General features: G+C 39.8%; 2 protein-coding genes across 3 annotated transcripts in view; one reads left to right on the forward strand and one right to left on the reverse strand.

Annotated features, from left to right (window-relative positions):
* The window catches only part of LOC146484289 (uncharacterized), a 21,957-nt gene extending 8,267 nt beyond the window's left edge, over positions 1-13,690 (forward strand). Inside the window, exons 1-5 of one of the 2 annotated variants that reach the window (XM_085104870.1) lie at positions 2,536-2,760; positions 9,093-9,265; positions 9,808-10,417; positions 10,958-11,257; positions 12,033-13,690. In XM_085104870.1, the coding sequence (XP_084960996.1) occupies positions 2,671-2,760; positions 9,093-9,265; positions 9,808-10,417; positions 10,958-11,257; positions 12,033-12,347 (1,488 nt within the window). In that variant the 5' untranslated portion in view covers positions 2,536-2,670 and the 3' untranslated portion in view covers positions 12,348-13,690. Of the gene's footprint in view, positions 1-2,535; positions 2,761-9,092; positions 9,266-9,807; positions 10,418-10,957; positions 11,258-12,032 lie in introns of those variants that run through there. The other variant, XM_085104871.1, reaches the window with a different exon arrangement.
* LOC146484290 (uncharacterized) lies at positions 712-1,995 on the reverse strand. The gene is made up of 2 exons (XM_085104878.1): positions 1,822-1,995; positions 712-1,396 (listed from the first exon to the last, which is right to left on the reverse strand). Exons 1-2 carry the CDS (start codon positions 1,978-1,980, stop codon positions 848-850), a joined length of 708 nt encoding a protein of 235 aa, XP_084961004.1. The 5' UTR covers positions 1,981-1,995; the 3' UTR covers positions 712-847.
* Positions 13,691-14,764: the final 1,074 nt, after the last annotated feature.

Genomic DNA, 14,764 nt, shown 5'->3' on the forward strand with positions numbered 1-14,764 from the left:
CCTCCTAGGCTTAACATGGATAGGTGCATTAACAACGAAAGATACCACATGCCGCATTTCCTGTCGTATTTCCCTCCCTATCAAATTTATGACTTTTTCAGCATCATTAAACTGGTTTAAATTTTCCGAAAACTATTGTTCTTGGTAGTAAGTGTGGATATTAAATCTTCTTTTATCTCTCGAAATATTCTGAGCTTATTCGTTGGGTTGGGCCTTGTGTTTATTTCAGTGTTCTTAATACCAAGCAGTGCTGATCGCCGCGGCCCTTAATCAAGTGTAACTACCTCAGCAGTGCCGAAATTGGTAGATTAGCCGTAGGAATGAGATTTGTTCAATGTGATGGCGTCTACCAGGACAACAGTTGTTGGCGATCAAATTATTTCCCTTTAGAACAAAATGGACGAACAGTAAATCGATTTTTCTCTTTCGATGTGACAAGTAAAGGAATAGGAAAGATGAAAAATAATTCACTAAGTTGATGGATTAAAAAAGATTAAACCGCTCTATACATTCTTTTCAGTACAGGAACCATTTAACCATTTTCATACGAAACCTCTTAATGTAACCAGGGTCTGGTTAGCTCGCCTCGTGTTATACCGGTTTGAAACTCAACTACGAAAATCGGCAACCGGCCCAGGAAGCCAGCTATGGCTTAGCAAGAGTGCTCGTGGAAAATTAGCTCTGAGCATATCAAACAGAACACACTACAGATGTAAAAACATATTTGGGTTTTTATTTCTTAGCCTTTGAGAGTAACTGAGCTCTTCAAGCATTTCATGGAAATCTAACAGAACAGAAATGATCAAAATTATTTCCGGGAAATTGTACATTGGATATTTTTAGAAACTCAGTCAAAGACAACAAAGCCTAAAGATGGTCGTGCAATGCCGTCATAACAGCCATCTATGAACTTTTCTAACACAGGCCAAGAACGATGATACATGATAACAAACTCTTGGCAACTTTCATAAACACTTGGTACGGCCTCAAGGAAGGCAAGTTCCTTTAGCAGATACTTTTCTCCTTCTTCCAAATTGAATGTACTCTGGCTGAGTTCATTCTCCTTATTGCTGCCTTCATCCGATTTTTCTCGACCGTTTTTGAGACATCTTAAAGCTGCTTCGGTAGCCTCTCTGATTTCGCCTCGGAATTCTTCATTTTCTTGGTACAGGTCCTGAATGTGCTGGTAGGCTTCAATGTATTTCGGACACGTTTCTATCTCGTCCATCCATCTAACGTAACTGTAGGAAGTGTCGCGAAGGCCACAGGTTTTGATTGCTTCATTGCATTTATTCCTCAGCCTATTTGCCTTAATGCGAGCGGATTTCTCGGGATTCTTTGATCCAACAGCTCGGTAGTTATGCTCAGAGATTTTGTCAGGGATAAAAAGTAACACCTATAAAGGAAAGCAAATTATGTATTAGGCTTGAACGATTGGAAAACTGACAGGCAGGGATTAATAATAATAATAATAATAATAATAATAATAATAATAATAAAAGTTGAGGGTTACTGGGGAAACCTTGGAATTTTTGAAAGAGCACGGCGCATTGTGAACGGAAGATAATGCGGTCTACGGCCATGGAGCTTACAACTTATACAAAGATACTATGACGTAACCGAGAAGAGCCATGATCAAGAACCAAAGTCATTTTTTGACGCTGTTGAGGGTTCCGATTAAGGTTCCAATATGTAAGATGTCTTTGATTTTAATGTTATTAAACGAGTTGAAATCCAGCAAAATTTCTCCCCTCGGTTCTTAAATTCGATGGTTATGCATTTCGCTGTAAAAGTCAGAGGAGGTTGGTGGCGCTTTCCTACCTTGTCTGAATTCCTTCGTGCAAAGTCAAACAGTCTCTCCAAAGCTTCCATCTGGTAGTAGTGTGGATTTCCAGGGCTGATGCCTAGAAGCAGAGGTCTTCTGTTCTGAAGAAATATTTTTCCATTCAGTAAAGCTTGAGATTCTTCAGTGTTTGACATGCTCGCTCTGGATGAGAACGTAAAAGAAATGAACGAATGAACTTATGCAGCAGATTTGAAGCCAATCACGAGACATTATATGTTGTCATAAAGTGGTTTTCAAATAATGACATCAACGAGTGTTCTGATTGGTTCTTGACCACAGTAAGGTAACTGTTGATATCCTGGTTGTAACCCGAAAATTGTCGAAGTGCAGTTATAACGAAAAGCGCGCATGCTTGCTTTAAAGGATATATTTTTGTTGAAAAATAATAAAATCCCATTATCTTTGATTCCTGGGTTGCTGATGTAAGAGAACATTCATTCAACTCAATTTCTTTGTTCAAGAACGTATGCATACGTGACTATGGTCCATTTACAACTCGATTTCAAAGAACGTGACTTGATCGTCGATATGATGACGTAAGGCGACATTGTTATAGTTCTAGCAGTATGGCGCCATAAACGTGTTTTTTTACGATAATTCCAAGAAAATGGTTCTAATCTTTGTATGGCAACATAACTGGTATGATGCAGCTTTGGATCTCGTGATTTACTTGTGACTTGGCCGGTTTATCCTTTGCGGCAAAATTATAATATGGTGAAAACATTTTACCAAATAAGGAAGAGCCGGGCGGCGTAGATTAACGAGAAGTACACTGCGACCATCGCAAGTACAATCCAAGAATCTAGCGCGGAGTACAACTGGAAATGTTTACCGACAATATCACATATGGCTTATTTTTAGCCGTCTTCTTGAGTTTTCTGTTCGCTTGGCCGCTTCTATACAAACTACTGCAGGTTAGTGCCCATCTTTTACTATCGTACAAAATAGTGTAACTTGACCTACTTTCTCTCTACCATTTGAACCGGCTTCTATGAACTATGACTTAGCACTGACGCGTTCGACGTAAATAAACGTAAATAGACAGAACCGAAGAAGTCAATGAATGGTAAGAGAGTTCTCGTAACGTTATTCGACGTTCGCAATCCTGGCCGCCCTACTTAGCTATAAAAAAGTACTTTTCCTCAATTGAAGGTTTCTGTTTGCTTTCATAGTCAACCTTCAGCGTGAACCCTTCGTTCTTTCTCTTTTCGCGTAGGTTGTTGTAAGTTGTGGTTTCTTGGAATCATAGAGTCATGTGATCACTGAAAACTTTCTTCCACCAAGTTGATGACGTCATAGATATAAGGAATCAATATGGTAGGGAAGATCCTAAGCGAACAGGAAATTTAGGTTTCTTGGAATGAACGTTGTTTATCATTTACTAAACATTCCAGAGCTTTTGGTTTCCGTAACACAATTTGGATTAGCTCAGCCGGTAAAATTTCCCGAGAAAACGGAACAGCCAGGGAGGGCGTTTGAACCTAAATGATATTTTCCGTTCTTTTTCGGTTTTCCACTGTGGATGATAAAAAGAGTCAGTTAAACGCCAGTTCAAACTTTGTTACGGAGCACTCTAATACTGGAAAAAGTAGGCAGAGAATTGCCTTCACAAACCCTTCCTATGCCCGGCCTAACCCTCATAAGCTTAACATTAATAGATGCATTGCAAACGAAAGATACCACATGCCGCATTTCCTGTTGTATTTTCCTCCCTTTCAAATTTACAACGTTTTCTGCATCATTAATAAATCAGCTTAAATTTTCCGAAATCTGTTGTTATTGGTTGTAAGTATGGATGTTAAATCTTCTTTTATTCGTTGAAATACTTGCGTTCAGTCGACGTAGAAAGAACGCACTCCTAATTGCGTTTGGAGTCGAGAATGTATGGGATAATCAATCAACGAATGAATGGATCTTGGGACGCTTATCTGGCATCCCCCGCAGATTTTCCAGGGGCGGATGACATCATCACCAACTTGGCAAAGGATAGAGAGCCTGGGATCGAAGCTGATCGATATCATCGAACGCACTCCCTAATCTTTGATTATAACTAGTCTTAGCTTTATTCGTTCAGTTGGACTTTTTGTTTATTTCAGTTTTCGTGGTGCAAAGGAGTCGTGTATTCTGTGGCAAGCCGCTTCTTAAACGACGCCGCGGTCTTTAAAAGATTCAAGAAACACGGCATTTCGCAACAAAACTGACAAATCACCCAATTACAAACAATTCCTCAATTCTACCATATAAAAAAGTGCACAAAAATTCAGGCTCTGTCGCACGAACAAAAAAACATACAAGCTCAGTGAACCTAAAAGGGATAAAATAGAATCCGAAACCGCAATTCACAGTTAGCAATCTTTGGATAGTGAAATCCAGTTTATTCGACCTGCACGCAAGTGAAAACTTATGCCCAACGAAACGCCTTCCCATCCTAGGAAGAAACCATTTTAGGGGTATTGGCACAATTGTTAAGCCAGTAATAGTTATCAACTACAACTGCCTCCGTGATGTAAAGAGCGTCATTATTTTCATTTGCCAGTGATTTAAGTTGATACTACATGTGTTGAGTGCTGTTATGTTGTAGTATTATTTCAATGGAGATGTAGAAAAGGTCAATAAGGTGATGGGCTTAGGAAGCAAGGGTAGCTGAAAGCAGGTTAACTGTAGTTTTGTACAAACAGGAAAACGTAAAGTGGCCGTCAACTATTTGTTAGACGACCTGCCATTTGTACACTTTCTTGCGGAATCAGAATGTTTGTAGAAGTCAATATATCCTAGGAAGCAAACTGCAGTTTGTTGTCTGTTTCAGCTTCATGGCTTGTGATTAGCATGCATACAATTTGGAATGAACAGAGTATAGTAAATTGATGAGGTTGCAAATTGTTTCTAAATATGTTTATTATGGTACGGTATTGCAAGTACAATATTGACAGTATTAATATATTCAGTGTTTTTTAATTGAAAAAATCCTTAAAAATATTCTACAACCAACAAAACGGGGCTACTGCCTATGCAAAGAAGTGAAATAGTCATTCTGATTTAGAACTTATTATATAGGGATTAAAAGGAGAGCGTTTATTTTTGTCACTTGAGTCACTGCTCTGTTGATGGTTTTGCATCTTTGTAACAAGTTTTCCATTCTGTGACAGTTGAAAATCTACATACTCCAGAAGCAACAGCTTCTCATTCAGTGGTTCAGTGTCCTCTTTGAAATTAAAAATGTCTTCCAGTAAGAACTCAGAGACCACTTTTGGGAATGCAGTAAGTGAAAAAACAGTTGTCCTTCTCAAGGTTGAGTTAAAAAGTGTTGACGGGCCAAAGCGACTCCTGCAGTTCGCAAATAAATTTGTAATAAACCCTTCAAACTCTTCAAACCTTAGCTCTGCTTGATGTTTATCTTGATCTTTACAGGAAAAACTCAAATATACTGAATGGAGGTTTTCGTTATGATCATTCGAGCCGTTAGGAGACGTTTTTCATATGCCATTGGGTATGCTATTGTAGCTCTGTGGCAGTTGTTTAGGTTACCGGCTCGGATCATTAACTGCAAGATATCAGACAGCGCTGAAAAGACATGGAGTCCGTGTATTTCGTAACTCGTGATTTCACAGCATTTCACGCTTATCTGCCGTGAGATTGCAGGATGTCCGTTTATCACGTATATAAGAGTCTAATAGATCCTTGACTTTACGAGACAGCGCTAAATATATGTCATCTATGAAGACATAGGATCCGCGGAATTCGTTACGCGTGATTTCATGCTGATTCTATTCATCTGCAGCAAGAAAGAACTTCATCCTCTCTTGTCTGCAGTGAGATTACATGGTGTTCGTTTAGAGAGTCTAATAGATCCACGTCTTTGCAAAGTTGATCATTGTTGTATCTCGCTTTCGAGAGCTTTGCCTCTTGTAGTTGTTTTCAGCTCTCTTGCTTCGTGACTGAAAGACAAGTATTTTAATACTTAAAAGTTCTTAGAGCTGACATGTATCTCCATTGTTTAGCGGCGATTTCTTCTGACAAGAGTTTAGAGTTGTTTTTACGTTTGATGTTCACTTGTTTGTTTAGAAAAACTTTCTTGTTTGTGGATTAAGTCTTTCTATCCTCCAAAGTCATTTGTGTCTGACAAATCGCTTCCAGTCATAAACTTGTAGCTGACGATGGACGCGTGACTGACAAGTTCTTCAAGTTATTCACTTACCAACCGTCTCTCGATCCCAAATTTCAGACAAACACGAACCTTATGCTTTCGTGGTCAGATTAATAACAGTACTTTGTCAAAAAACTACACCGAAACGATGCAATGAAAAGTTCAGTTTGTTTTTCTTACCTTAAGATCAGCTGCTCCCCAGAATCACACGACGTGACGCGACTGACACAAACATCAAACCACGCGATTCTTTTCATAATACTCTGCACCCCCCAAATAGTGATTTTTGATTAACTGCTACCCTGTTTTTTGTGATGTCACAATACACAAACTCCCTTTGGGAATTTTCTGTTTTACGTCATCCTGACCATCTCTTACTTGCGCCCTTGAACAATAAAACGTCATCGTTAACATTACCCAACAATCAGGGTCGTAACGAGGTAGATGGGATCAGGGATCAAAGGCAAAAAATGGGGTGAGATCAGGGATCACAGGCCCGGGATCTGGGATCACAAGCCGTGGGATCGAGTTCAGTAGTGCTGCGGGGGGATCAGGGATCAAGTTTTCCGACAGAAAAATATCATAAAATGACAAAATTCAGTTTAATTGGACGGAAAGAGCTGCCACCGTTTACAAATTCAAATATATTTTTGCGGTAACATTTTGTTGCGGTTCTAAACTGTATGCAATACGATCTTCTGGACTAGCTTGACAACAAAACGTGGATATTTTCCCGAATTATTAAATATATTTATATTTATTTTTTATTTTTATTTATTTATAAACTTCCCAGAGGAGAAAAAAACAAAATGAAGAAACCTCTGACAGGAGAGAACTCACAGAACGATATGTTCCAATAACGAGACTCCTTGTATAAATGAAATCACATAAGTACATAAATTATGATCACCCGGGTGAGTGTAGTCCTGAGAAGGACTGACGTTTCGACAACCTGAGCGAAAGTCATCTTCAGAGTCAACTGAATTGTGGAACGTCAGTAGGTGGTATATTTGTCTCTCTATATATGTCGTTTGTCGGTAAGCCGTGATGTTATTGGCTGTGAAGACTGTAAAAAGTGATTGGTGCGTTTCGATCCGTCTTTTGTTAGTCAAAAGTCCGTGGGTCTATTGTTAGTAAAATGTCTATTGTTTGTCTGTTTCGTTGATTTTGTCAGTAAGTCGTTTGTATGATACAGGTAGTTGTAGGCAACGGATGAGTGGCGTTTGTTCTAAGTTAGTAAACCAGCTTTCCAGAGTGAGTCGTAAGTAGTAATTTGTACTGTAGGTAATGTACTTGGTAGAGTCCCAGTCGATTCTGTGGTTCGCCATTTCTAGTTGCTCGTTATGCTCAGCAATGTGATATCAACAATCACATTGCTGAGCATCATTTACAAACGAACTGCAGAATCGACTGGGGCTCTGCCAAGTGCATTACCTACAGTACAAATTACTATAGACAATAGACCCACGGACTTTTGACTAACCACCTACTGACGTTCCACAATTCACTTGACTCTGAAGATTACTTCCGCTCAGGTTGTCGAAACGTCAGTCAAAGTCACCCCAAACAGTCCCTCTCGGGACTACACTAACTCGGATTATCATAATTTACGTACTTATGAAATGACTCCTGGGTTCAAACCATTTATAAATTTATACCATGTTGCCCTTTTTTTAGTATATATCAATGACTCCTCTGCTGTGATTAACTCAGTTTGTTGGAGCTATACATAACTGCAGCGACTGATCTACCGAAAATGGTCTGGGTCTTAGAGTGCTGAATAAGGACTTAGGAAAAAATTCTTACAATGGACATTGCCTTTTGCCAATATTTTCCCTCTATCTAAATCTATCACGCGAGGTCTTCATTTGTAGAGCAACAAACCCTTTCGACAGTGAAAGAGGAAGTCTTTTTTAAGACAAAATCCTATTATCAAAGAACTCGTTATTGCACTTGGTATTGTACACTACTATTTATTGTATTTTTTTTTTTTTTTTTGACCAAGCTCATATATGGTCTCTTATGCTAGAGAGAAGGTACCTGAGACGTCCGGGTAACCAAACTTAATGCACGAAGCTTACAAGGCGGCAAGGGAATCGTCCAAACTGATTTTGATAACAAATTTGCTTCTCACTGAAATTAAATTGATGCAAATCGAGAAAGATAGAAAGATCTTTTTCAAGTTTCGTTTCTCTGCCCAACTAAAATTAGTATTTTCTCAGTCTGGTGCGGCAAGGACCATCTAATTATTCTGGTTCCTCGAAATACTGTATGGATTTTAGAACAATAATAGTCATTTGCAACCTTTGTTTCGTTAAACCAGTACAATTAGGATAAGCAGATAGTGAGTTATGACTTGATGTGCGACTGAACTGAGTTGGGCAACCAGTAAAATGGAGCTATTATGCCGATAGGAAATCATAACTTGAAGAACTGACGGGAGTCAAATTCCCATTCAGTCTTTCTCCATTTCGTGAATACTGGGACTAAGTTAAAAAAAAAAAACTCAAGCGACACTTCATTTTGACCCATTTTGTAGTTTATTCAGGTTCAATCAAGCAACAATTATACGCCGTTTGTCGGACCCAGATTCCGCATTTGAGCTGAACCCAAGGGATCAACTAATTTTCACGGGATCAGGGATCAAGATTTATAAAGATTTTGGAACCAGGGATCAAAATTTAAGTTCAAAATATGGGATCTGTCGGGAAAAAATATACCTCGTTACGAACCTGCAACGATTCCTCGCGGCCCCAGTTCAAGCAAATCGAGATTTTTTTCTGGTATATGGACTGTATATTTCAACTGTAAGTACTTTCTTTAATATACGCGCAAGCTATAAGACTGCCTCCTCTGGATTTCGCCTTCTGGGCGAAATCCCTGCGTGGGCAATTAAGTATTGATGGTATTGGCACAATTTCCAAATTAAATATAAAAATATAAATTTTCAAAATTAAGTGCTTTTCATCTCGATTCATTTATGATTTTTAAATTTTAAATAGATGACCGCCACAATCTAAACTGCTCAGAAAGGGAGGCCCCGCACTTGTGTACTCTAGACTGATCGACAAAATTTTGAACCAAAGGCGATTTTCTTTGCAGCTTCTCGTAGTTTATCTGCGTGTACCATGGAGGAGCAGCGATGGGAAGCGAATGCCAGGGGAGCCACCTAATTTACCATGGGGGCATTTTAATCAAGTCAACTTCTTTGGGAGAGCGCTGTCAAAGAAACACGGTCCTATTTACTACATCTGGCACTGCTTTACCCCTGTTGTGTAAGTACCACACAGGTCTTTATTCCTATGACAGAAGAGACACAAAACTGCATAATCTATCTTTAAGAATGCGAGATTACTCTTCCAGATTACTTCTTTCAATTAAGGTCAACAGCTGGCAATATGTTCCTGGAAATTGAAGGAACATATTGTTTTATTCCTCATATTTTAACTCCACTCACCTCTGCAAAAATGTCCATACCGATGTCCATTTTTCTAGCCAGATTTGATTCAGACAAATAAGTCATCCGTTGAGTCCTTTTACAATTATTTCTGACTTGACACCTCCAGAAAATGTCTAAAGTGCGACCATTCTGATGAAAGCTATTGGGTAATGCTTTTGTATGGTTCATGATTGTTTTGCTACCCAATTTTGGTTCTGTGAATGTAACTCTTAGCCATATCTTTTAAATGAATAGAGCATTTACGTGATATTTGTTGTCTAATTCGTTTGCTTTTTTTAATTTAAATGTCTCATTTTCATTTTTTAGTCTCTTAATCTTATGTAGGAGTAATAGCCATGTTCCTATTCCCTTTTGCAGGATCTTGGCCGATGCAAAAGCTATTCGAGCTTTCTACACAGATCACTATTCCCATCAGCGTGACCGTGACTTCACATGTCTAGGGTCAGTCTTCAAGGACATACTCGGCAACTGTTTAGCCACAAGCCATGGACGAGAAGAGGTGAAAAGATGTCGAGGTCCTTTCGAGAAGTACTTTTCTACCAACCATGTTTCAAATACTTTGCAAGTGATCGGACAGGAATGCAGGTCCTTCATGGAAACCTTGCCTGTTGGTGAACCCGTTGATCTCCAGGAGGGCGGTCTGGCCAGCGTCACACTTCGAGTTTTAGTGCACGTCGTGTATGGAAAGGAGGTCCTCCAGAAACATTTTCACCGTATTTTGGAGATCAGTGATATGCTGCAAGGAGCGGTGGATATGTTTAATGTCGGTGAAACAAGGCTGCCTTTCTATTCACACTTGCCTACAAAAGCAAACCAAAAGGCTCGTTGTTTTAACCAAGCCTGGGAGGAATTCAATCTATCTTTGTTCAAGGAATATGAAGAGGGACGCCTTAATTCAGGTGACGGTTTTTTCTTTGCCATGATGGAGCAACTGAAAATTCATGTCCTTGAAATGGATGAACGAGAGGTACGTAAGTTAAACGTAACTGGTTCGTTTCCTGGACCGACCCAGTTAAGCATAAATTATATTGTTATCAATACTTCATCCAAGGAAATACAAATTTTCAAATGAAAACGCTTTATTGAAGACGGATGCCAGTTGAAAGAAATAGACATTGAAATTAGTCTATGGGTGCGCATGATTTGTGCAGAGGTATTTAGAAAACTCTCACCACTCAATTCTTATCGCACTCGACAAACAAGTAGTAATGATGCGAGACCGATGTGTTTCATTAGAGACCGATGTGATTTTTCCTTGGACGATTCAATGTTAAGAGAGGTTTTAAGATCTTCATTGAACGTATCAGGCCATTTCTTGGAACCATTTGAAGTAAAACCTAAAATGTTATTTTCGTTGTTATGTACGGGAGGAGGGGATGGGGTAGAAAGGTCACCTCTCCTTGGCCCGAAGAGGTCCGCAAGCCCATGATATACTATCATTTGACGGTATGGGAAAATAAGATGTCAAATTGTATCTTTTTCGTCTTATTTGTTGCTCCCTTTCCAGCTACTCCATTCTCTGGACGAGATTCTTCTTCTGAACATTGACGTTAGCTTTGCTGCCACTTCGTTTGCTCTAGCCGACCTCGCTCGCTACAAAGACGTCCAAGATCGAGTTCGTCAGGAAATAGACAAGGTTCTGCAGGGATGCGACCCAAGTTCGTTCCCGGATCTGGAAAAGAAGCTGCCTTATATGGAGACTGTGTTGAAAGAAAGCGCCAGGATGAACCCAGCTTTGGCGCTCAGTTTGCCTGAAAGAACCGTCAAGCACGTGACCGATCTAGGGGGATACCAGATTCCCAAAGGGGTAAGAAATATTAGGTACCCTTTGATACGATATGTACATTAACTTGTAAGACAAATTAAAGCAAGTGACACACTCGGACACCAACCCGCGGCCTGGCCAGTACAGAGCACAGCATGCGCACAGCCATATCACCCGGGCAGTAGCTTCATGGACAGCTGTTTCGGCCTTGTTAGGCCTCATCAGCATGGCATAGCCGTCGGGCACCGAACGACCAGAAGGCCGTGTATCAGGCGCCCTTTACTGCCAAGGCGGGTGTAAACACCCCTTTTAGCGACAGCTCCACAACACACATGTGGTAGCTGTTGGCTGGGAACCGCACAGCAGTTCTCCCACGGAATGCGCTGGGAAGGTGGATCAGCCTTTACGGCGATTGGTGTGTCAATAAAATCAATAAAACAAATTAAGCAAGTCACACACTCGGACACCAAAACCAGCTGTCCATGGCTGCTACTGCCCAGGTGATATGGTTGTGTGCATGCTTTGCATTAATTGATTTTCACATTAACTTGAGCCTGGCTGCTACCAAGGCTAGGCTGAAGCTCTAAATCCGGCTTTGTTCCATTTTGACTGTATTTGTGTGTGAAAAGGGATACTATTACTACTGCACTGGAACATTAGTGGCAGATAAAAAACATTTTCAGAATCGACATCTTCACCTTTTTGGGGGGGGGGGGGGGGAGGAGGGAGAAGACGGTGCATGTGACGGAGGGAGGGGGTGTGCTTAATCAAGATCTCAATTGCTATATAAGCATTGTCTTGTGTTTCCTCTCGACAGACTCCAGTTTGCGTTGATACCCATTCACTTAATTTCTCGGAGCAGTTTTGGGCAAATCCCGATAAGTTTGATCCGGAACGGTTCGCCAATGGAACGAAACAAGTGCCAGGCTCGTTTTTCCGGTTCGGCATGGGTCCTCGGAAATGCCTAGGGTATCGATATGCCCTAGCTCTCAATCGAATAGTGGTGGTATCAGTTTTGCAGAAATATACTCTTCAACTGGCCAAACCTGGCGACTCCGCCAGAGTCAGGACAAAGGGAATGACTTTCTTTACGCCATATCTTAGTCCAACAATAATATTATATGAGAGATGATGAGGAAGATACCAACACACCAAGTGTGACCCATTAAGACCTGATTTTTCCTAGCACCCAAGCACAAGTGCAGCGAAAGAAAGATAGTAAAGAAGTAGACATCACTTGTTATTTAGAAAGTGGATTTACACTTAGCAGATGTTCAGTTGACGGTGTAATTCAGGTGCTAAGTAAGAAATATCCTACAATATTTGACGCTTATTACTGTAGATGTTTCACGTTTTCCTCTTAAGGGGTGTATGAGTTTTTCTTAATTGCTTTATCAAATTTCCATGTTACTTTCGTATGAAAATCGAAAAGAAAATTTTCCTGTCAAGCTTTTTTTCCCGCGTTCAAGGCATTTAAAAGCGTCAAATTTCATTTCCTGTTGGATACAATACAGCGCAAGATTTGAGACTGGGGATAACATAACTGTGACGTCAATACAGGATTGTTAACTTAGCAGCTTGTCTTTTCCTCAGTTGTTTCATTATAAGCAATTAATATTCCTTTCATTATTTAGTCCACACTGTTTTCTTCCTCTGCACACGAAAAACAACTGAATGGAGAAACCGCGAAATTAGCGATCATGAATTGACGTCACATCCGTACAATTCCCAGTCTCTTGTCTTGCTCGGTATTTTACTAAACCGGAAGTGAAATCTGACGCTTACTCGACTAATGCAATATGCCAAAGTTTAAGCTTGATTGACAATTAAATCAAGAGTCATTTATTGTTATCTCAACTGTTAAATTTTCCGCAGCAAAACTTATGGCTCACAGGAATATTACTGTTGCACGCATCAATAATCTAAAGTTGTGACTCTTACTGACATGTGACGAGAAATTATCTTTGATGCCCACCTTTGAAATAAAATTCTAACAAAATTTAGGGACAGATTTAGGGACTTTTTCTATGATAAAATCATCTCCTGTTGTTTTATTGGTTGAATACATTCGTATACACTGATAAACGAGATGGCAAAAAAGAAGGAAGCATTGACAACCCTTCTGTAAACCACTTTGTTACGTTGGTATCCTAAATAAAGATTACAGGAAGCTGTGAAGGGTGCTAGAGTCTGCTCTCATGGATGGAGCATAAATTATTTTTCCCTTCCTTTTGTTTTCCCTTCAATTTTTTTAAAATAATTTGTATACAGTATGCTGTGCGGTTTTAGAAAAATGCTCTATGTTCACTTTGATATTCTATATTGTTAGATTTGATATTTGATATTTTACATTCCTTTCGAAACATTCAAACCAATATTGATACAAAACGACTGTTTATGTGCGTACTGAGTTGTTGAGTAGCCAAATCAACTTAATTGTACGGACAATCCATTAAAAAAACTGAATGTGTTGTAGTGCTTGTAATGAGGCACCATCAGATACCGTAAACTGCCGCTTATAAGCAATAGGCTTGTACAACTTCGTAAGGGGTTTTAGATGGGCTTTTAAACGGAGGTGCTTATATCCGAGGGGGCTTATAACCGGATTATAAAAAACAGCGTTTGGAAACGAGCTATAGCAGTGTTGATCGAATTGCATTTTTCGTTTGCTGGTTTTTTAATTAAGCTTTGAAACGTCAATGTTTGGAACAAAATAAAAACTAACAACACGAACGAAACTAGAAGGGGGCTTAGATCGGGGGGAGGGGGGGGGGGGCTTATAATCGCATGTATTTTTTGGTTTACAGCTAGATGGGCAGAGCGCTGCACCGGTATCGTAGTGGTCACGCCTTGTGCGAATCGCATTCCAATACTAATTTATTTTCAGACTTTCTTTTCGCAACTTTTTGAGTTTCTTTCATAACCAGCTAAGTTCAGCTAGAATAATCGTCCAAGTCTTATCACAATTTTTTTTTAAATATTCAGTGTTAACTGTTAGCTAAGAAATTACTTCCAAAAAGAATTTGCGATTGCTTAACCCTCATAACGGGTGAACGTATCAAGGTAAAAATGTAAATGATTTTTAAATCATTAAAAATGTTTAGTTCGCAGGCATCTAAAATTGACCCTGTTTGAGTCGCATACGTAAAGGGCGATTTAGACGGTACGATTTTCTCTTACGACTGTCGCATGCGATTTCTAGAGCGCGCGCTGCTTGCGTCATGTAAAAATCGTACACAACTTTCGCCACTCAACATTGCCTTTACCTACGATTGTCGTAGGATTTTAAAACATGTTTTAAAATCCTACGACATTTTTCGTGTTGTGTGCGTCTGTCGTAAGGATGTTGTAGGTTGATTTACACGACACGATTCGTGTTGTAGGCATGGCGTAAGCGTGTCGCATGAGACAAATCGTAGGCAAAATCGTACCGTCTAAATCGCCCTTAATTTCCCTCATAGCGCATCCGACGCAACAGCCATAAGATGGTAACCATGCACGTCTCCTTCAAAACAGACAGAACAAGACGTCCAATTCAAAATACAGAGA

This window comes from Pavona decussata, unplaced genomic scaffold, assembly GCF_977016875.1.
Source record: "Pavona decussata unplaced genomic scaffold, jaPavDecu1.1 SCAFFOLD_34, whole genome shotgun sequence".
Lineage (NCBI taxonomy): Eukaryota > Metazoa > Cnidaria > Anthozoa > Scleractinia > Agariciidae > Pavona > Pavona decussata.

Coding starts and splice junctions, on each gene's coding strand:
- LOC146484290 (XM_085104878.1), bottom strand. CDS start 1,980: ATGTCAAACACTGAAGAATCTCAAGCTTTACTGAATGGAAAAATATTT. Junction 1,397..1,821: donor CACGAAGGAATTCAGACAAG/GTAGGAAAGCGC, acceptor TTTCCTTTATAG/GTGTTACTTTTTATCCCTGA.